Here is a 23,279-nt window from a genome sequence, read left to right as displayed (position 1 = left end):
TCGCGTATTCATTTATTGATTGATCACTAATTCCCAATAACTCATACACAAGAAGTCGATAGTTAACATCGTCTGACATTTAAGCGGATCACTTCAACAACTGTGAAATCGACAAGACTCGATGTGTAAAACACTTATCTCATATAAATGGGATGCCGTTACAGTGTTTTGGATGATTTTTCCCAAAGAGAAGTTCTGGTAAAGGTTTGCCATAAACCTTTTAGAAGTGATGACCTCTTTTTGGCAATGATGCAATTCTGCAATGAGCCCTAATTGCTATCTCTTCAATTGATGTAATGCAAAAACCATTCAAAGTCAAAGTCAGAGTCAAAGCAGAACAGTTGCATCAACTCGAAATGACCTGACGTTGATTCAGTTGCCTTCAAATTGCACTCTATACGCAGAATTGATAATACGTGGTTCAACATCATCAACTGTCAGATACCAAGATTGCCACAATCATGCCACATTCCCCGAATTATTTCTTTACTACCAATCATCCCCCCAACCAACAATTAACATACATCAACAAGAACTCTTACAATCCTCAAGAGGCCCGCATCTCAAAACGCGTGAAGCCACGATGTTGTTGCCGTGAAATTTCAAGTCCATCTGATACACAATTAGACGACATAGCCTCGTTTCCCTACAAGCATATTCAGAGAAACATTACATATTCGTCCCCATATAGCCAGAGTGCTGACGTCCGTGTCGCTATGGTAACTATATTGATTATTGGACTCCCTTCCACTCTGATTATTGTTAGAGGCGCCAACTCCTCTGGTCGGGGAAATACCGGCATATTAATCCACGGCCGGCCCGTCGGGACCTAAAAGCCGAAATATGTATTCAGGAGGAATTGATCCTCTCTTTGAATAAAGGTTTGATAGCCACATGTAAACAGGTTTGAAGTCAATTTTAGTAAACAAAAGTGATGGGAAGAGCACAGTCTGCATATATATTAGTACATTAACTCAAATAAATCAGCAGCCATGGGGGGGGGGGTCTGGCCATCTGGAACCTACATCAAAGACCAAAGTAAGGTGACCAGGAAGAATTAAGACTAACAACCTCCTTGATCATGCCATGGCATGAAAGTTTGAGAAATATCAGATCAGATCCACATTGTGGTAGTAATGGGTTAATTTACAATCGGAGAAAGGTGTACTATGCCGTTCTACATAGGGAGTACTACATACATAACTACAGCCTTGTAATGTTTCTGTTTATTATCAACAGATAGAACATGGGAGCATGTTCATGAGGTTGCACCTGGTCGTTTCTCGGAAGCGCCGTTAACGATTGATCGGTAATTACTGGCAGCCATATTGATTATTACCTGACGCCCGTGAAAACCGCATAATGTACAAAACGTTCCACCAACCCAAGTTGCTAGCATTGGTAGAACATTTCGTTACTGAAACAGTGCATTTGAAGCGTTCAGGCTGAGTTTTTGGATCAGCACATTCTGTGGAACATCCTGTATATCATTACAAGTTCTCATTTAAATTTGTAATCAGGTCATATGCTTTCAAAGTTCTTGGAAACAGATTTCAAAAATAGTAGGCCTACATGATTTAAAACATTATCATCATCATTGTTTTGCATATTTCGTGAACCAAGAAGCAAGTCTCCAATGTAGATGCCCATGAGACAACCCCATGATTTCCATGATAATCACGTTTAACTTGTTATGTCTGGAGCTTTCAGACACATGCATGATTTTGATTCCCAAGCGTAAAGGGTTAATTGCCTATTTATAGCGCAGCAAGATCCAAGAAGTACTTGCATTCACCTAACAATGAAATAGTACGCCAATTATTTATAGAATGGCATTGTTCCGTTTGCTAACAACCAACGGCTAATTCATGCTAATGCTAGGCACGGTTCCAGGAAAGTCGCGTGTTTGTATTGATTTCCTTATATGGTCGTTCACAACATGTGATAAGTGGGACAACAGACAGCGGTGTATACAGCAGGAGACCTGAATGTTATGCATGTTCAACAGTGTTTAGTACATTCTGATGCATGCGTGAATACTGCCTGTAGTTATTTTTAACCTCGGTGATTAAATCCACTAATTACCTCATTTCATTTGATATCTATCTTTATGATAGGTTTGTTAATTTTCTGGTAATGAGGCAGCATCATTAGGTTTTGTTGATTAATTATTTTAATGGGTGCCGTGGGAGGCCTCGGTGTGCTATTAGGAAATACCTCAACCCAACTCATAAAATAAATTTAGCAGAGCTTTTTTTAAAATAACGACTTCGATGCAATCAGCTACACGTAACAGTTGAAAGTCTGCCAATTTTTGTTTTTTACTGATGGCTCAATACTGCAGTAGAGGAATAAGACCAGACATTCAGCCACAGTAAGGGAATTCCTGGCTCATATTTCCCTCAAATTGAAATTGATGTTTGGGAGGGAGGGGAGGGGGTAGACATCAGAGAAGGAACCAAATCAACTTCCCGCAATTTCCCAATAAACAATCAGGCCCGAAGTTTGGATTAGGGGTCACAACAAAGTCAAATACTTCGGCAAAAGCACGAACCTCCGCCACACTGAAGAATTGAAGAAATATGGTTCTGAGGAAAATTATCATCAAAGTTATCCCAAGAGAAAAGACAAGAAAGCACCAACTCACCGATTTCACCTGCGGCCCAGGAAAACGCCATCCCATAAACATTCACAAATATGGCCCCCGGTCTACTCCGGGTAAGTTCTCAAGACAGACTGCATCAAAGGAGATCAACAGCTCAAGACCTGTTGACTTTATTGAAATTCATCTCAAGATTTTTTGGCGATGCCAGCTTCCTGAACTTTTCACCCCAGCATTTTTGCGATTGAAATCAATGGTTTTATTAACGATGATTAGTTTGCATCAAGACACGTTCCCGCACCGACAAGACGTGTGCAACGTAGCAAGCACTCTTCGGGGACGCCCCGGGAGGAGCAAGAACAGGTCATTTCAGGACAACGGTGGATTTGGTTTTACACTAACTTTTTATGGATCTGGGTTGTAATTTCTACTCTCTCCAGTGGCTATGACGCCAGGTTGCAAATGAACCCAGTTTGAGGACTGTAGAAGGAGGGCGCTGGCAGAGTAGGGGGAAGTCCGAGAGCTGAATGGGTTCTTTAGCTCGCCCTATTCCTGAGCCAATCCAATAGAAATTTATGTGACCGTGATTTTTTCGCCCCGTCCTGCTTGACTGATTCCATGTCAAGGTTATGAGTCAGATTTTCTCAATTTCACACTCCTAATCTCAGAAGAATACTACGGACAAGCTGTTGCTGACTAGGAACGGAATCGCAAAAAAATTACATCCTCCGAATCCTAATTTGGTGAACTTTCGACCCCAACACTTTTTGAATGGTCGATAGTTTTAATGAATAATGATTAGGTCTGATCCATGCACGTAAAGATGCGAGATGGAATTCAAATTGGCCATCAATCTTACAAAATCAATATAAGGTTGGTTGCTTTATGGTTTTTTGCGGGACTGCTGCGAGAGCCAATGCTGTTCAAGGGTCACAGCACATGATTGAGTGCCTCAGATTTATTACCCACTGTCAAACGTTGACATCACCACACCCACAAAACACTCTCTACAACATCTGGACTCCAAGGCCCAATGTTTTGCTGTGTGAAAGCTTAGCAGTGCTAAAACGCTGAGGGAAAGATAAAGGTTTGACAATGACATCCCTACACCTTCAGTTTGCGCGAATTCTGTTTGCAAAACCGCAAGTGAAGTCCGAGGAGCTGATCCATGACAGACCGATCCCGCTACGTGTTGTACAAGATACGTCAAGATCACTCTGCATTGATCTATGCAGATTGTACATGTACTTACAATAAGCTACACTACACTATATTACATGTACAGTACATTTCACAGGAGCTTTTCTTCTGGGAATCCGGCCATCTGGCACCAGATCAGGCGGTCATTCACCAGTTTATGAATATGACCTGTCATTGTACTCTCTTGATAGCGATTGGCGGCCTCGGATCACGATATTGAGACATCGATATCACTGTGAGACATCAATATCAGACATGGACACATGTTGTATGCTGCACATACAGAATTACAATAACATATCACAATATCACTTTTTACAGCTGTTTTTTGTGTGAATTGTGAACCCGTGTCCCTCCCCCCATCCATGTTGCGGCAAGTCAATAGATGTTGCAAAGAATGGCCAGGACACTTTATTACAGAAGCATAGGGTGAACCAGATGCCTCTGGGGCTACAACGGTTACACAAGAATCAACTGTCTTACTCTTGATAAGAAAACATCCTTATCCATGTCAACCCCAAGGCATTTCCTAGAACAGGTCCTTACAGATTGCAATAAAAGATCTCGCGCCCCATAACCACCGAGCTGAATGCTGATAGCCCCGTCCACAGCGGGACATAACCACCAATTCGGCTTCACGAATCGAGGAGGCAACGCGTATCTTATTAGTCGTCATGGCAACGCAAATCGTGATACCTTACTCTGTATGAAATCAAACGTGTGTCTGTCGGCGATGTTCGTTCTGACGGGAATTGTGGGTAATGACATTTGAAGTAGACAGGATTAGTGGAAGATTGAGTTAGCTCGAGATTGAAGCAAGGAAATTGTGCAATGATCATTCCGTGACTTCTGTCATGTACGACGACGTTTCATAAATGGCCGCCAAGGACAGGCAATAATAGATTTGATCAGCGTGGCAAAGATGACAATTTTTCAAAGAAATGAAGAGGAATTTCTTCAACTTATTCAGCGATGCAAGACACATGATTTGATAACCATTACATAACCATACTTAATAGCCGTACCGCAACAAATGTCCAATTCTAGAAATATCTCAGAATTGATTTTTATGGAGACTGTACAAGAAATAGTAATGACTTATTTTGGAAATTTACAATAACTATGCTACTTTCATCCTGGTAGACGACTGACGCATACTGTCTCTTTGTTTAGAACACGATGCAAATCCAATCTCCACGATTACTCACCACGAGAGACCCAGACAGGCACCGATGTTATGATGAGTTCGTCGTGCATTTCATGCATCGGTTAGTCGACACGCTCGGAATAAAGGACGTCACGATGAATCGTTAAGCACCGAGAAGTGAACGTGTTTTATAGATTTTATCTCATTTCCGTCCAGAGCATTGAAATAACTGCGGAAAATTAGTTCCAAATCGATACGGTCAGCGCCAATCATCGCGGGCAATTCACGTTTCAAAAAGATTGATAAATTATTATCGCACATATTGTTTTTCTGCTCCAATGCCTCACAAAGGTTTGAGTCAGACTCGGTTGGTGATGCGATGTTTTGATCAACACGGAACCTGGGAACTAATCTACATACGCCTGTCAATCAATCTGTCAATTAAATTATTAGTTTTTTGTGACATTTCAGAAAAAAATATCTGAGGAGTCACAAATGATGCAAGTTTTGAAAGCCCAATTTTCAGGACATGACCCAACCTCCATTCTGCCGGGCAAGCAACAAACACCCCTAAGTCTTCCGACAATCTCATTCCCGCTGAGGAAAAACATCTCTACATCAATCTTACTAGTTGTTTAAAGAGTTTTTGCTTCATTCGCCAAGGTGTGGGAGAGCGATTGCCTCATTGAAGGCCTTGAACATATGGCCAAGACTCCCGCAAGGTTGCTGCTACTCCAATGTTTAAAAGGAACACAGGTACATGTTTACCTTGATTTGAGAGGAGTTGGCAGGGTAGTGGTAGTGGTAGCGTAGTCAAGACTATCGTTAGTGGCAGAAGGCCATAGGCTTTAGTATGCACATAAGATGTATCGCGGTGTACATGAAAGCTGTGCACTGCCTCAGTCCATCGAAAGCAGCCAACAAGTTCGTGGTATGGTCAAGAACGGTTGGCCGAGGTTTTCATCTCAGACCATAGCACAAAGCGCAAGAGATCAGGGTATCCATAAACTGAACCCAAAGTTGACATGCCACACAGACACAGTCACAAAGGTTGCGACATGGTAATGAACTTGGTTTGTACTGGCAAAGTGCTTGAACAAACCTCAGTCAAGGGAAAGTCCTTTTGAACATTTTTCGTCAAAACTGGAACAACCTTGTTGCTAAATTGAGATAACAAGATAATCAAGTCACACAACAAGTTTCATATCCCATACCATCGACACTCAGCAAAGGACACCATCATTACCATTGGTAACCACGGCAACAGCCTCATTTGCATTGTTGCCAGGCAACCAATTCCCTAGTGACATCAATAAGATTAGCTTAGACATGGGGAGAATTTCATTGGGTAATTGAGACAGGAATGTAGGTTGTTTTGCTGATGTCAAGATATAGTTTAGTTCACACTTTGTGAGGGAGTGTTCTTTGACAATTCTCCATACACTATTAAAGATATTCTGACCTACAGTGAATGGCTGAGCCAGCAAAGATCAATCAAAGGGAAAAAAGCTTATCACTTTAAACGGAACTAATGCATGGGCTTCCCCACCTTTATTTGTGTCTAAAAATAGTTGTTAGTGCTTTCAAATGAGTCCTCATCTGTCCTAATACACTGAAGAAGAATGGACACGCAAGACACAACACGTCACAAAATGTTGGTTTTTTTCTCTGGTGGAAAACATGAAAGGGATGCAATATTCTAACGAAGATCAGGAGTGCGCAAATAGTCAGTGTGACATGGTTTCATAGCTTTGATGTATGTCAAAAGGATGGCCATCCATAAAAGGGCAACATAGTCCCGCTATGAGCCCCATGTTTTGGACCTCACACTCAATTCCCTAACCTTTTAAAACATGCAAAACAAAAACAAATCTTGTTATGTCTGCAAATGTTCCCATTTGTTTCATGGCAACAGCTCTGAATATTGGGAATGGCCTTAAGCATCTAATGTCGTCACGGTAACAATGGATTATTTGCCAACAGAGATTATTGCCAGTTCCATCAAAGGGGTGTGTCACACAATTCCCATTTAATGCTGGACTTGGAGGGATCCACCCTATTTCAACATCAAGGGCATTTCTTGTTGTGCAACATTAAGCCCCCACGTAGATAGAACAGCCACACCCACCTTTATCCACAGCACTCAGGAGATTGTAGAGCCAAAGAAATAAGCGGTGGCTTTGTCTATGTACAAATGATAGGGAAAATCTTGAAAATTGTGGCTAAAAACAGGTAAAAATTTGCTTTATCAAAATATTTGGATATGTGGAAGACTAGAGGTATGACTCAGACAGAAAAAATGTGGTTTTCTATGAACCAAACCTTGATAAAACAACAGATAAGGGGACACAACAAGGACAAATCAATAGATGTTATGGAAAAACTGATATTGAATATCAACCATAAGAAATTAAATCAAGGACTCGACACAGTTCAAATAGCCACGTGCCACTTCAAAAGTGACAACTAGATTCGAGATATCTAAGTGCTTTCAGCCTGTTATGACAGAAGACTAAGCACAAGTGCTTGTCACAGAAATCACAAGGCTAAAACTCATTAGTTGAATACCATTTCAGTTGACCAACAGACAAATCATGCACCACTCCATTGATTCTTCAAGATGCGTTATGAGATAACCAAAATCATTCCGATTCATTGTGTGCCAATGTAAAATGGCGATGTTGCAATTGGCCAACTCCTCACACACAGGTACACTGCCCATAATATTGAAAGATACAAATGTTTCCATCGCCCACTCTCCGTCAAGGAACCAGAAGAAGTCTAACCTGTGCTGTTTGTTTCGCTCATATTTTACCCACTACGCCCACCTCTCAACAGGAACGCTATCCGACACTGACCTCGCTTGAAATAGCTACAACTTCCTTGTGGTGAACTGGTGAACCACATCAAACATGTCAACATTCTTGCACAGTGACTGAGAAACAATCCAGGACTTTACCACATTGCGCAGTAGTTCCAGTTGTTCAGCACGCGGTTGGTTCCTGTCCATCAAAGAAACTGGAACCCAGACTAAGAAGAACATGTGACTCAACAAATCTTCGACTTTACGAAACAATATTTCAATATTGCCTCCTACTGCGATCAATTCAAGTACGGACATTATTAGTCAATAGTCAGAAACTAGTGAGTTACAGTTCACAAAGTTTGTCAACTATGTTGTAGATCTCAACTTCTACACCAAGTCAAATTCTGCATCTACCGTGTAGCAAAGTAAAAGTCCAGTTGGCCATGTAAAGTTACTTTGGTGAAAATGAACAGATTATTATCAGATTTGATGAAGTTCAACAACATCAAACAGAGGGTTCATTATCTTGACAGACTCTATCTGATGCGGCAATCCTTTCGACAGCCAACGTCATACGAGTAGATGAACCGGAAACGATAGCCACCACTATCAACGACAAGAGATAGCTCTACTGCATGCAACAGCATCATTAGCCCTGCAATATCATGGAAGTTTTGCGATGCTGATGATGAGCCGAGCGCACTTAATTTTCTGGTCTATTGACTCGGCCCAAGTAGGAGGCAGACATCTTCATTAATTGAGGAGTCTATCCACGTCATAGCAAGCTGGCCGGTGCAGTCTTCAGAGGCCATCTTTCATCCAAGTATTGAAAGTGGTGGGCGTCTTGACTGTGTATGAGCACAACTTGATCTCATGAACTAATGACGCTGTATGTTTGAATCAGCTTTCCCCGCATCTCACTCTGCGCACCAGTCCATGCACTAAGAGACCTTGAGTCTTGACTAACCCCTCCTCCCCCCCCGCGCCTTGCTCTGTAGACCAGTTGACAGACACCTGACTTGACTTCAAAAGAAAGCCATCCCTTCAAAGGTGATCCAAGTGCTGCCTTCAGACTACACTTGTAACTCTGATGATTTGTTTTCAGAAGATCAATCAATCAATCCAAAAACGTCACGCACCACCCACCATGGCTTGATACATCAATTCACAACCTGTCTCAATCATAATTTGTTTCCTCAACAAAAAACAATGATCCTCCTCAAAACAGGTTTGGATGATGCAAAATCTGCCATGGGGTTCTTCACATTCATAGTGGGTGGCAAACACCATCTACACTTTCACGAAAACTCGATGCACCGGCCATTCGCAGCAAGCGGACCTGTTTTCTGAAACGCGAAGTGGTAAAGAGCTACTCTGTTATCTGTTCAGCTGCTGGGTGGCCATATGTTTGTGTGCGATATTACACCAAATATTGATGCAGGCAAACGTCACGGATGAATGACGAGCTACTAGTACTACATCAATAACACAAGCAAAAAATTACTAAGCAAAAAAACTTTACATCACCTGTTGGTGCTACCCCAGAGAAACACAATCAACAGTTTCCCAAGACTATCTTTAGCCTCTTTGTTCCATTGTAGTAGTTTTTTTTGGTCTTCTAAACAACCTGGTGATCATCTGGCCACAGCCTTTTTTCCAAGTCAAAAGAAACCGACCAAGCAGAGCCTTCTTGCACGATGAACCTCCCGGCGAGGCTCTAGTTAGAGGCGAACACCAATACTTCTGTCACTTTGAAGATCGAGTAGATCCCACTCAGACCAATTATCTCTTGTTGGTTGAAGCGCTTCAAGATTGGGGTGAGGCAAAACATGATTATTCTCTGTTTACTGACCTAATAACACACGCAGTGGATCTCTATGGAATACTTTATACTCCTCATCATTTTATTTGAAGTAGGGAGTGACCGGTTCTTCTCCCATCCAGTGTGGCCAGAACGGAACACCGGGATGTGCAATATATTAAACAGCAAAACTGTAAAAGCAAATATATTGAAATCTTCACCACGCAGACTGACTATGTTAAAAACCAATCAAGTTTGTTGCTGTCCCTACTTCAGCTCCATGTACTTCATCAAAGGTGGGCAAAGCTTTTACGGCTTTTACGTTCGTGCCAGCCAGCCTTCAAAGATGCGTAGGAGAATTGGCAGAGACAAAATAGAGAAAGGCTGGGTCTCTGGTAAGGTAAGTTAGCGAAGAAGTAAACGTGCGTCGCCTTGCGAACACCTGCAGTATCTTTGTCTAACTAACTTGTGGATTATCGCAGCTTCTATGAATCACTGACATGCTGCACCTGGTTCCGATGCTAGAACCACTGGAAGAAATTGCAGCCGAGATAACGATAAACCAACAAAGATACATGTAGGACTGTGAGAAAGAAGAACGAAACCTTATGTTCAGCAGACTTGGCAGGCGTCTTTAGAAGTTGCAGTGGTTTCCTTTTGGTTTACTAGGAACCAACCAACCACTCCTCCTTGTGCAAATTCTACTTCCACTCATCTCATACTACCTCCCCAGTATTAACACTACAGAGCAGTGGCTCGGACTGGCGCAAGCTGGTTTGAACCATACAGTCTGCGGGAGACTTCAGGGACTAGATGGATCGAGCTCAAGGCACAACCAGCTTCTCCTTATTCCAAAAGTGCCCATATTTAGCAAAGCTGATCGGCCTCCCTGGCTTGTAATTTGTATGTACTGAGATGCTGTTTTTTAATAGGAGATCATTCCCAGGTGTTTTCAAGGAGCAACATCATGACATGATGATTCACTCAAACATGAGAAGATGCAGAGCCAAATGATAACAATGACATTTATGTTTGCCAGGTGGTATGATTGCAGCCTCAATCTGCAACCTGTTACATCTGCCGAATTTGCCAAGTCTGGTTTCCATCAGGTACCCTCCCCCCACAATATAAGAGAAGATGTGTTTTTTTAACACAGGTGTTACGATAAGGTAGCTGCCTCGGCAATCGGTCATGCATCAATTACAAGTTGCTTGACGATGATTACGAGCCCCCCCCCCCCAGCACAAACACATGACATACTCCACTTAATGCACTTCCAAAGATCCACAGTTCAACATCTATTTATGTACTGCAGCAATAGAAGATGATGAATATTTCACAGCCCTCCTTGTTGCTTCCCTAATTTTGCTACAAACCCCTTTCCGAATTACATGAACTCATTTCAGACAGTTTGGTTGTAAAACAGCTTTTGAAATAGGCCGGTATAAAGTGGACTTTATTAGTTCACAAAGTGTGAAATACAATGTACCCCAAATGACTTCATGAGAGGATACTGTGACAAACATAATAACATGTAAATAAACATACACACAACTGTTGGAGGAAGTATTTTCTTTCAAACTATTACTTACATATGTACCTGAAAGAACAGCAGAGGGAATGATCACCAACACCAACAAGCGTAATCCAAATGTCTCACCTGGAGAAGAAGAAGAAGAACACTTCATGAGAAAATAATCTTGACACAGAACACACTATGTTTTCACCCTTCATGCCCCTTCCAGGCATTGTCAGAATTGGTTCTCTGTCCTGTCTTCAGATTCAGAAGAAACACTAGCTTAGAGACGAAGTCACAACCTTGGAGTGGACGAGTTCAAGACGAATGAGTAACATGACAGTACTTAAACATTTGACTTGACTCCCGACTCCATACATAACAAACCAAATGACTCTATGCATCAACTACTTACATTGTGGAAATGAACTCTGATCATGTACGCCAAGTGTGCCAAGGTTTTTCCCAACCAATCAGGTGCCCACTTTAACCAAAAGGCGGTAAGGCAACAGAGCTCTATGCCGTATATTTTCGGCGATGACTCACTCCTCTATCAGTCAAAGGCCTAATGCGAATTTGTTCACAATGGCTTAGTAAAATAGCGAGATTACATTACACAACATTTCTGCGAAACTTCTTTCAGAGCGAAATATTGGGTGAAGTTACACAACTTCACAAATTATTTTAGGACATTGGACAGAGAAGCTTTTGAGATCACTATCAATTGTTACGAATTAGTTTACGGCACCACAATCGTGAGAGATGGTGACAGGGGTACAAACACAATGACAAGAAAACAAGGGTCTTGACACGCCAGGGGTTCAATGATTAGAGCACTGGCGACAAAACATGATGAGAGTCCTCAGCCAAATGTGAGGGTATACGATTTTACACAAGCTTTGAGATTGCAACCATACTAGTACTAGTAGTACATGTAGTAGGCCGACTTTTATACTTGATGAGGTAAGAGTCAAAAGAGCACCAGACCTCTGTCTAGAGGGTGGTTTACCCTGAAGGCTACCCCTCATCACAACTGGTCCCTTCATCTGTCCGTCCACCTGTCATGTGCAGTGGCCATGTCATAAAAAGATTGCATCAAAACCTTGCTCGTCAAGAGATGCAAGATGCTTTTTAAAGGTGCCACTTGACTTGGTTCTTGACACTCATGTGTAACTCATGTCAGACATTTCGAAATACCCCTTTGCTTGTAGCTCACATTAGGTTCAACATTCTTGACATTTCGGTTCCAATGCTAAATTGGCTCAACGCTCATCCTCTGACACGTCTGACTTTACATTCAGTTTTTATCGGCGATTGCGCAAAGATAGCTTCTCGGATGATTTAAAACATCCCTTTGACATTTCCTCCATGTACACCCCTGCAATACATGCAATATAGATTGTACAATTTCGTATTCAAGAAAGGTTGTTCATACCGAGACTTAGATACATCCGACAGACCAAATATTCACTGGCGTTCCCCAAGTGATGGCTTGTTACCATGGTAACTTAAGTGTAGAAGGCAGTAGTTTTTGGTGGGTGTTGTCCAGATCCGGTGTGGAAATCTGACTTGGGATGGTGTGGGTGTGTTAGTCAAAGACAGGAAGCTGACAAGATGACATACAACATTGAATGTAATGCTCACATTTAGCTTGCACTTTGCAAATGTCAATGTCATTATTGTCAATGAACTGCACTGTCATGACTGTAGCGTAAACCTCAAATTGACCATCTTACTTTTTTTCACCCTCCACCATAGGGGATGCATTTCATTCAACAAACTGATGTTTCATACTTGACTTTGGATGAGAAATATATTCTACGCAACACAACATTTCTTTTCAATGCTGTAAAGAATTAGAACTTGACATTAAAGTGGCTTTATCTAAGAGATGTTAGACAGTGCACCATGCATTTCTGTATTTCAATCTCCAGAAGATCTCTGGCACCACCAAACAAACCACTGGCCAATCCAGGTACAAGAATTAATACTCCCAGTTATTGTGATATCACCGCAAACTGGAGTCTGGGCAGCCAGGCGTCATGGCGGCCGTATGGTGCTCTACCGATGCTACAATCCAATCAATCTCATGCCATACAGCGACTTTATGTCTGCAGCAGATTCAATACAGGTTGGCCATTCAGACTTTGAGACTTAACAACACATCTCAACCACATGAATAGTCGTAATTGATTTATAAGTGCTTTCAATTGCAATAAAAGGTCGGATGACCCCTTCTTCCTGTACTTTACAATGCAAAAGAGAGTGGGGAGAACAACAATAAGGGGTAACGAAACTCTCAGAAAGGTAATGCAAAACAAAGGGTTAATCCAATTGTGGCGGTCTAGTACACAAGCACACACCATGTATTTTTCTATTATGATGGTCATAAACCCACACCAATGGTATGTTACCATGGCCTAGTGATCAGTGATTGGGTACCATAGGTGTTAGCTTTGGGCGTGTCCTGTCTCAAAGAGTTACCCTGGGCAAAATGACATGAATGAGTCACCCTGTCACCATAAAAGTACCTCAACTTATATCCATTCAACAGATGATGGGCCATTAATTGTATCCTAGAATACAATAAGGGAGGGCGATACTCGAAGTGTTTCATTTCACTATATTGAGTCAATTTGATATTCTCAATATCTATTCAAACATATCTAAGATATCATGTTTCAGACAAAGTGAGTGGGCTACCACTAAGCACTTTGACCAGGTCATTTCCGGAGTCAAGCTTTTTGACTACCAAATTCAGGAAACAGATATTTTCATTGTTAAATACTTTGGCCCCAATTTAATACATGGTGTCTCAAAATAAATGCACACCACTGAATAGTTATTATATGGGATGCATCTCTCATCAATTCAGGTAATTCTAGTTTTTTTCTCACAGATATTTTGGAACTAATTCAGCTCTTGATTCAGGCCCCAAAAGGATCTGGACCAATCAATTTTAACCTACATCTTTAAAAACACAGTTTAGTTTGTTTGTAGTCAATCACAAACTAACAAGACCTGTGTAATAATATAGGCCTACTGAGTACTGTTTGCTGGCGTTCAAAGGGCCATGAGTCATGAACATAAATGAAGTATTGTAGTAAGCCACTGGATGACTTCCTTGACTGGTTTGACAGCTCTCTGTTGTGGTCAACCAATGAGGACATTGCCATTAGCCTATTGCTGATCACCTGAGATCAGCCGGATGGGAATTCCTGATTTTCAAAAGGCAATCTAGGCTATGTTAATTTGCTCATTTGTAGGCAGATTAGACTATTGGAGTATCAAAGCTGTATGCCACTAAATGTGATCGACGCTAAACATCGAGGAAGGATGGCTTTTTGTAATGGTCAGTAATTAGAAGGACCCCCTGATAAATAACATCACAAGTAGTTCAGTAGTTCTGAGTTTGGGTGTACATATACTGGAAATGCTACGTTTACACTGAAATGATGCTTCGAACTGTGTATCGGCCCAATAGACCATCATTTTTATATGCTGCTCCGTCTCGTATTCAATCCGTTTGTCTTATACTAGTACACACATGATGGCATACTCAAAATGGACTGGAGCACACAAACGACCACCAAAACTGACCACAAGTATGGCCAAGGGGCCGCCATGTGCCAGCATGTGAGGTCATGGGGCCTGGGGCCAGAGGGCCAGGGGACGGTCGGACGGATGGACGGCGGACACACTCGACACACAAAGATTACATGGAGAAGACTCAATCAATAAATTACAGCAGCACCACAAAAATAATATTAATAACCCTTGTCATAACTTTCATAAACAGAGGGGAAATCACCACAATAACGGCTGACTAGCCGCTTGGATGGTGTTGATTGGGGCCTAATTTAATTGGGTCACGTGACCAATCACCAATCCTGTACAATCGAATACACACACAGTGCATTATGTACATCACGAGCTAATGTATTCACCATGGATTTATAATTCAGCGCCGAAATAAAACCACATTTTCACAAACATTTCTACACCAATATACAATGAAAATATAATCATTCAATAGAAGAGTCGTTAAAGTTCAATCGAAAAGTAGTGTTGTACCCACCTGAATCCTAAAATGAGGTAAAACGGGGAAAAGTTAAGAGGTTTTAGTCCACTCGACGTCCGCCATTTCTGGCAGTGTTTTGCCTTGGTTGACAGTGATTTCTGAAGCAGAGGGAGGCTGCGCACTGGATGGAATATAACAAAAAGTTACCACTTTCGAAAGGATGACAACTGTTAAACAGCAACTCTTTCGAAAGAATTACACCAACTAAACATCAAAATGCAAGGCTTTTGTCATGGTACATCTGTACTTCTTGATTGACCATAGTAAATAATGTAGCAGAGGGAGGAAAACTGTTAACGGGAATGGAATGCTAAAAATAGCTACAACGTCACTGCCGCGGTTTTTGTCGCGTGAAAAGAAATGTCCGATTTGCTAGGAAATCTGGGGCGATTGGCTCCACTGAAATACGTTTTAATTCAACAATAAAGCGTGAAATGTTATGCAATTATGCTCAGTCATGCGTATTAGGTCCTTTAGCATTTTCAGACATCCTTGTTATGTGGATGTCATCTTGCACTTGTGCATGTGCAGTGGTTTTCTGTGTGTTGTTTTGGTGTCAAAATGAATGTCAACAAAAGCGAAGTACTAATATAGTAGGCCTACACTCACTACAAGGCCTATATAAACAGTCACAGTGGAGTGTGTCAGTGATGCTGTTATTGGATGTACTGGTTGGCAGGAACTATTAACCAACCAGCATGACAGCAGATCGCGAAATTCATGAACCGTGCCATGGACGCACAGCACTTGTGTGTACGAGGTAGCAGTAACAAAAACCTCTCGGGATGGGACTGGGAGAATAGATGGTTTGCGAAAACAAATTGCAGCCATTTTGAAAAGGCCTTTCATTTCTATCTTTACAGATATCAGTGTCATGAACGTAGTTGCCCACTTCTGACTTTATTCACATGATGGCGCTCCTGACATAAGACCCGCGATGGATAATCTGCCAGATGATTCAAGTCATGGTATTTCGCACAAATGTCCCTTATGTACTTACATAGCGCCATCTAAGGGATGTCTGCAGACTCATGTTCGAGTACACACAGGTATGATTGGAAACTGTCGCTCATTCTGGAACGAGTTTACAATCCCCGTTCACGGCCGATCTGGGATTGTAAATTTAAACCCTCATTCTTATTGAATAGTCTAAATTCCACTCATTCTCGGAGAAAAAGGCACAGATATTGGATGAAAATGTGTGAAATTGTTCCTATCAATAAGCAGGTACTTTGCTAAATTTTACCGAATGTGATTGATTTTGCAGGAGAACGTCCTTTCCGTTGCCATGTGTGTGGGATGAATTTCACACAAAATGGAAATTTAACCCGTCATATGCAAGTCCACACTCCACAGAGGAAGTTCAAGTGCTCCTTCTGTGAGTTTGCTAGCAAGAGAAAGGAAACACTGAAGGTAACTGATTTCACTTTTTGGCTTTGTCTGAATTAGCCCTCTGTCTGAATGTATTAAAAGGATATAGTTTGCCAGAGGACCTTGCTGTAATTTGAAATATCATAAAACTGACCAAGTTCTCTTTGAAATCTTGTCTTCATTCCTTAATCACATGACTTTGTTTACTTTACAGGTTCACCTGTTGCGTCACACCGACCTCTCTTTCATTTACCAATGCAAGCTCTGTGCCCAACAGTTCCGTTCCCATGGTGACCTTAAGCGTCACTATGATGGTTTCCATGGTGACCTGCCAAAACACAGGAAGTTTAATTTGATGCGCCAAGGAAAGGTTGTCCGCCAGATGAGAAGTGACCGAGACAAAGGAGGATGTGCCAGGAGAGTAAGTCAACGTAGTAACCATGGTGACAGTGAGAGAGAGCAGGATGCTGGTGACCTCAACCCTAGAAGGTCAAGGTTGATCCCTCTACAACCAACAGGTAATTCACCTTGTTCAAGATAAGCATATCTAGACGTGGGGTTGCCACAAGATTGCCAACATATACTTTTGACTCTGTGAAGCTGTGTCGCTTGACCAATTGCGTAGTGTCAATGAGTTGAAAGTCTTAAGAATACCTGTATCACGGGCATGTAGCCCATCTTGCTAAATTGATTCCCAAATGACAGATCTTGAGGTAACTGTAACTGTCATCCTAAAGAATGTGTCGAACAGTAAAAAAATCAGATCATAAGGTTTCTCGTACTTAGGTGGTATGATTGATACTCTAGTCTTACAAGTTCTGATCATGTTTGGTTACATAAAGATCTTGGCATAAATGTGGTTCAGAGTGTGTGTGTATGCAGTGCAAGCCTCTCGCATCAGGAACCACAATATAACTGCAAATGTCCTTGGCCTCCAGGTATTATGAACAGAGCCACTGAGAAGAAAGCAGGAATGCGATACATCGCCTTGGTGAGTTCTGACGACACCAAGATGGACATTGACATAAAGCGCCCCCAAGAGGAGCCGTACAATCTCAGCTGTCGTAAGGACGATAAAGATGTAGGGAGGAATCCTGGTGTCATTGAGATCAAGCACGAAAATGATTCGGACACTGACGGTGAGTTTAGAGGTTGTCAATTTCAGTTGCTTTAATCTTCACTATAATTGTCAGGCATGACATGGGTAAAATCTGTTTACAGTATAATTACAGTTGATTAGTTATGCTTAACTTGATCCTAGCATGATGTGATTGGCCATGTTGGAGGAGATCCAATCAACATGACAACAAGTAATGACCTAGATTTACCGAAGCTCCTATTGTTGGGGTCATCTGACAGAGTGATGATGATTTTGTCCGACATAACTTAGATTTATTTAGTGTCCTCCTTGGTGTCTACAACAGGAAATCAATGTCTGGCTTTTATGATCTTCATAATCGATGATTTCTATTTTAGAGATTGCTACTGAGCCGGGTGAAATCAAGAGAAAACGGAGTATCATCACTGTGGAAACTGCACAAGATCAGGCAAAGGATTCAAAAGATACATCCTCTGTTTTTCCGAATGCCGAACAAATTGACGAAGACAGAGGACATTTGGGTGGTGAAGAAGGTTCCGGTCAAGAGGTCAGTGTCTCATGGGCCTATTGTCGAGAGCGCCACCCTTCAGTGAGCACCAGTACTAGCAACGAGGATGCCGACCACCGCTGGGTTTTCCCTGGGATGGAAATCTATCGCCATAATGAACACAATGTTAACTATCCTTTGATAAAAACTGCATCATTGGAGGAAAAAGATGCCAGTCAAACTGATTCAAAGTTGAAGTGTCACAAGATTCAGTCTCGGGGGACGTACTGGCCATCTGGCGGATCGGCGAAATCGCCTGGGTCTCGTGGCAACCGTGGGAACAGCCCGGGGTGTAGCAAGATAGGTTCAGGGATGGCACTATGCTTAGACGGGATGACAAGCCCACCGTATCAAGACAACCCCGTTGGTAATCGTAGGCTCAGTGCAAGTTCTGCTGTATCAAGTTGTGGGTCATCTGCCTCCCTCCGGCAGCCTCATGGACTGCTATCGCCACCTATGTTAGGAAATCAACGTTATCATATTTGCGCTACATGTGATGTAATCTTCATGGATCATGTGATGTATACTATACACATGGGTTGCCATGGTTTTAGAAATCCACTTGAATGTAACATTTGTGGATACACTTCAAGAGATAAATATGAGTTTTCATCACACATAGTTCGTGGGGAACATACTGGGCATTAATAACATGACAAATCGATAAAGGCTAGTCTTTAATAATTCCAATATATAATATTTTTGATAATTCTAGTATTAAGGACAACCTCTCTATTAAGGACACCCTCTCTATTAAGGACACTAGTTTTGGTCCTGAATTGTTTGTTTCCATTCAATTTGAACTCACTAATCAGGACACCTCTCTATTAAGGACAGCACTTGTCAGTCCCGAGCCCGAGGGTGTCCGTAATAGAGAGGTTCCACTGTATTTCGAAATAACAGCAGCTAGGCAATCACATTAATCATGATAACAAGTCAAAATTCACCTGTAAAAATTGTCTCCACTGACAGAAATGTCTCTATTGTTGAAGATATTTTCTTTTTAGTATTTTTTGGGCATTGTCACATACAAAAATATCGAGGGTCGGAGCATGTTGAAAACCACTGGTACCAGGATGAGTATTGTTAACTGTGCCTACTTGGGGACGTAGTCCCTTCAAAACGATGCTGATAGGTACTTAAACGTATGTGTAGAAATATGAGATACGAATTATTGTAAAGCCAGTTGCCCGAAGTGTTTAAAATTCTAAAACCATTTAATTTGTTAGCGTCTATTTGATTTGTCTGTTGAACTGAAAATAATCTGTTATTGATAAAAGGTTTCTTTACAAAACACGCAAATGTTGAGATTTTATTCAGAACATTTTTTTAATTTAGAATTAAAAAAGTTATTGCAGATGATTTGTCTTTTATTTGGTTATGAATGCTGGCATCTGACATGTATATGGCATTGCCAGTAAAAACAGTATTTAGACCTTTATTTGACTTGGATCAGTTGTGAGGTATTTGGGAGAAATTGTTGAAATTTTATGCAGTTAGTAATCAGTCCAAAGTTGAGATTTCCTGACAACTAAGCAGTGTTTACAGTTTAAGGAGAGCCCTATTAACATTCTTTACAATGCTATTACATTATACAATCTATTCATCAAATAGTGCAGGTATCAAATGTTCTTCATTGTCACCTAATTGTTCTTTAATGTCTTCTTATTATAAAATAAAACATCTTTTGAAATAAAACATGTTGCTCGGTTATTTATCCACATTTATCTATCATTTCTCATTACATGTAGAATGATATGAGCCAATATACTTGCATGTCATATGCCTTTAGAATCAAAAGCATAAAATCAAGTTTTAGGTGCTTGAAAAGATAACGTGACGGCAAGATAAACTTGCACGGAGTAGCCAATAGGGGTCTCTCCCATCTCAGTTTCTAACTCGCTGAACAACATGTTGTTCATGGACTTTATTTTGGAGGACTACCCTTTCCTGCCACATCAGCCATTTGGACTAATGCACAACCGGCGCTCCATATAATTATACCTTTACTCCCCGTCAATAGCGAATGGACTCCGCCCGTTTAAGTTCCGCTTTGACCTAAATTTTAAACCCAATTCGATGTCGGTTCCTCTAAAAACATGGACAAAATCTTAGTTTTAGGGGTGTTGTTGGCAGTGATATCAGGATGTAAGTATTCTTTAACTGTTATTGAATGTGTTTGAACACATTGATTTTTCTTAATTGGTTATTAGTGCCGGTAAAAGCTGCATGAAGTCATGAAGTGGCAAGAAAAAGTAATGTTTACAAGAAACAAGATGGCGGATGATGACCTAAAATGAAAATATTCTGATCACTTATAGGCCTACATGTTGTAGAACATGTAGAAAGGAAGGGGTGCAGGTCATTCTGGGCATGGCAGTTGTCGAAAAGAAATGATTCTCAGTAAATCTTTAATGCCTACTAAGCTGAATTTTGAGTGGGAGTCTCGCAGGCCAACTTCTTTGGGGTAAGGTTGGTTGGTTGATTTTAGGTGTGGTTCGCTTGACTGACCTGATCCTGATCAGGATGAGTCATCATCCAAATAACGCTGCTATTTCACACATATTGGCTCGATTGTTTTCCAGGTTTTGCTCTAGAGTGCTACGTGTGCAAGGATCAGGACGGTAATAAAGACAAATGCGTCAAAAGTACAATTCAGTGTGACCAACATGATGATACCTGCATGACGACCATCAGATACAGAGGTAACTTTCAAATTCTTCCTTTGGTCGTTCTATTCTATTGATAGCTAATTCCCAATAAGATGAATTCACTGTTGTTGCTCCTGTCATTACCACCAAGTTTTCTGTCTTCTTGTTAATTGTCCTCTTCGTCACCATTTCAGTTCCACCTTTCTGGCTCCCTAAAAGTGACAGCCGACGCCACTTTGTTTCCAAGACCTGCGTAAAACAGGAGGTCTGTGAAGAAACGAAGTATAGTAAAAGGAAGCTTTGTAAACGAGATTGGTATGATGATTGGACATGCGTGGAGTGTTGTCGGGGGGATCTCTGTAACTACTATGTCACAGTAAGTATTGAACCTTTGCTTCCTCGCAGACCAGGATCAAGAGGAGAAATGCGGACCTGTTCATGCAATGGTCTTCCAAGTTATTTCAGGTCCCCTGGTACCCAATTACTGACATCGCACCATGATAGGGTCGGAATGTTAATCAGTCTTTCGTCATCAATCTGTTTCTGACCATTCCTATCTTTTGTTTCAGCTCGGTTCAGGAACGGTACAAGGCAGCCTGCTCATTACGTTGTTTACAGCTATTACAGTTCTAGTGCGGAGTTTTCTGTGAGGAGGTGGACAATTTTTGCAACAACATCTGTAAATCAATATGAATTGAAGCAACTTTCAAACAAGCCAGCACTAATGGAGAGAAATGAGAGGGGCCGTCCTGTTTTATTCACTGTTGGTTGTGAACCATCAGAATCGTGTAAATTCTATACATTCCAGAATTGTAAATATGTACAGTCGTATATTCAATGCTTGTCCATGATACTAGTTTAGACTGGAAACATTTAGGTGGGCAGAATTGGGGAGTGGACTGTTGAGAAAGCCCTGCAGGTGGCGCCGCAAGGAGTGCACCTTTTCAATTTACATCATATGCCATATATTTTAATCTGCATTTGAATTGTGTAAAACTATTATAATGTAGCCTAATGCCGAGTTTTGGAAAGACGATGTTTTAAAATATGGTGTATTTGAATTATCAGTCCGAAAAAGAATGTTAGAAAACAACGTTCTTTGAGAAACTGTCTTTCTGATGGCTAAACTTGCATATTAGCTGGTAGGTTTCTTTCTGAAACCATTTTTGACAGGTGTAAAAACGGCATGCGTGGTACACGTGACATCTATAGCTTTGCTAAATTCCATACAAAAGCAAACACTTCCTCAGAGTAACTGTAACCCCCGCTTGACACTGAGTAAACCTTGGTCAATATGTGAAATGGTTACAGGCTTATATTGCCAGGGTTGATATTTTTTAGTCTTCATTATTCAGCTTGTGCTGTCTCTTCAACATTCCGTAGATCATGTTAATGATATTTTCTATCCATCCATTAAGTCCATCTTGTACACATTCCTTCCACAATATTCTGTAATGTAGAATATCCGTCCTGTATGGATATGTTCAGGTGTTGAGAGTTGTGGCTTAGGTTTTCTTCTATATAAAAGAAATGAAAACCATCATACATGTCACTTTGTGTCATCTAATTATTGGCAGCTGAAACAATGGCTTTATGGATGTTAAAACAGTAGAAGTAAAAGATAATGCCAATTTTGTGTTGATTCCAGTGTACTGAATAGGATACATAGTGTCCGTAGGTTGCAACAGTACATGTGGTTGGAGCAATTTGAAACCATTATAATCATTCAGTCAACCCTTTTGCTAACCAAATAGTAGGTCGAGGGATATTTTGACTTTCCAACAAAAAAATGTAGATCCCAACATCATGCATCATTCCAACCCATTGTTTAAATATTCTTTTGATAATGAGCGCCAGAGATGATTATTCAATGATTAAGTCCGTCGACATTGTAAAGATTTTTATACACTTATATTACGTGTCATTTTTATATATGCAAATAATATAATCTATAAAGTTAATTATCTGGTTTTGTTGTTTTATGATTTGCCCTTTCACTGACTGTTCATTATCTAGCTGGAGTTCATCATCACTCGGCTGATCAACCATTAGGTTGATGTGGGGATGCTGGTCTAGTGTTGTCTTTATTTCACTGCCCTGGTCCTGTGTGCTCAAGAATACAATTTGAAACATTAATGATCATTTCAAAAAAAGAATTAAAGAGAATGAGAAAAAAGTTGAAATGATATATAGTTACCCAGTATAAAAACATCCGATGCTCTAAGGTAAAAAATTCGTCGTAAGCAGGATTCGAACCTGCGCGGGGAGACCCCATTTGATTTCGAGTCAAACGCCTTAACCACTCGGCCATCACGACTTCGAGATACAGTAGTGCGATTGGCTGTTTTTGATAAATCTGCCATAGGGGCACTTGTTACCCCGTTCCTTTGGAAATTGAAAATATATTTGCGTGTACATTGCGGTTACAGTTTGAGACCAAGACACGAGGTTGGGAACA

General features: G+C 41.1%; 3 protein-coding genes and 1 non-coding gene across 7 annotated transcripts in view; 2 read left to right on the top strand and 2 right to left on the bottom strand.

Annotated features, from left to right (window-relative positions):
* The window catches only part of LOC135499302 (mitogen-activated protein kinase kinase kinase 13-A-like), a 28,189-nt gene extending 12,956 nt beyond the window's left edge, over positions 1-15,233 (bottom strand). The window contains exons 1-2 of one of the 3 annotated variants that reach the window (XM_064790006.1): positions 15,151-15,233; positions 11,149-11,216 (exon numbers count right to left, since the gene is read on the bottom strand). The gene's annotated coding sequence lies outside the window, so the exon portion shown is untranslated. The remainder of the gene's footprint in view (positions 1-11,148; positions 11,217-15,150) is intronic. The other 2 variants (XM_064790008.1, XM_064790007.1) reach the window with 2 other exon arrangements.
* Positions 15,234-15,476: 243 nt separating this feature from the next.
* Positions 15,477-19,952, top strand: LOC135499537 (RE1-silencing transcription factor-like). 2 transcript variants are annotated; one of them, XM_064790350.1, is made up of 6 exons: positions 15,477-15,589; positions 16,017-16,202; positions 16,421-16,566; positions 16,739-17,042; positions 17,463-17,663; positions 18,001-19,952. In XM_064790350.1, the coding sequence occupies exons 2-6, from the start codon at positions 16,091-16,093 to the stop codon at positions 18,816-18,818; spliced, it is 1,581 nt and encodes a 526-aa protein (XP_064646420.1). In that variant the 5' UTR covers positions 15,477-15,589; positions 16,017-16,090; the 3' UTR covers positions 18,819-19,952. The 2 variants fall into 2 exon arrangements, with proteins under 2 accessions (XP_064646420.1, XP_064646419.1); XM_064790349.1 differs by having other exon boundaries at positions 15,486-16,202.
* Positions 19,953-20,196: 244 nt separating this feature from the next.
* On the top strand, positions 20,197-22,782 carry LOC135499538 (UPAR/Ly6 domain-containing protein cold-like). Its single transcript, XM_064790352.1, has 4 exons — positions 20,197-20,318; positions 20,756-20,875; positions 21,016-21,197; positions 21,391-22,782. The coding sequence occupies exons 1-4, from the start codon at positions 20,270-20,272 to the stop codon at positions 21,469-21,471; spliced, it is 432 nt and encodes a 143-aa protein (XP_064646422.1). The 5' UTR covers positions 20,197-20,269; the 3' UTR covers positions 21,472-22,782.
* A 274-nt stretch (positions 22,783-23,056) lies between these two features.
* Positions 23,057-23,138, bottom strand: Trnas-cga (transfer RNA serine (anticodon CGA)). The gene has a single exon. It is a non-coding gene; the product is annotated as a tRNA-Ser (tRNA).
* Between the last annotated feature and the right edge of the window lie 141 nt (positions 23,139-23,279).

Source organism: Lineus longissimus, chromosome 15 (assembly GCF_910592395.1).
Source record: "Lineus longissimus chromosome 15, tnLinLong1.2, whole genome shotgun sequence".
In the NCBI taxonomy this organism is placed as follows: domain Eukaryota; kingdom Metazoa; phylum Nemertea; class Pilidiophora; order Heteronemertea; family Lineidae; genus Lineus; species Lineus longissimus.
Note: the sequence above shows the minus strand (reverse complement) of the source record. Positions and strands in the feature narration are given on the sequence as shown.

Excerpts from the sequence above, each read along its gene's own strand:
- LOC135499537 (XM_064790350.1), top strand. The coding sequence starts at position 16,091 with ATGGATAATCTGCCAGATGATTCAAGTCATGGTATTTCGCACAAATGT. Across the intron at positions 16,203-16,420 it reads TCATGTTCGAGTACACACAG|GAGAACGTCCTTTCCGTTGC; the intron begins GTATGATTGGAA and ends TTGATTTTGCAG. Across the intron at positions 17,043-17,462 it reads GATCCCTCTACAACCAACAG|GTATTATGAACAGAGCCACT; the intron begins GTAATTCACCTT and ends CTTGGCCTCCAG.
- LOC135499538 (XM_064790352.1), top strand. The coding sequence starts at position 20,270 with ATGGACAAAATCTTAGTTTTAGGGGTGTTGTTGGCAGTGATATCAGGA. Across the intron at positions 20,319-20,755 it reads GTTGGCAGTGATATCAGGAT|GTTTTGCTCTAGAGTGCTAC; the intron begins GTAAGTATTCTT and ends ATTGTTTTCCAG. Across the intron at positions 20,876-21,015 it reads GACGACCATCAGATACAGAG|TTCCACCTTTCTGGCTCCCT; the intron begins GTAACTTTCAAA and ends TCACCATTTCAG.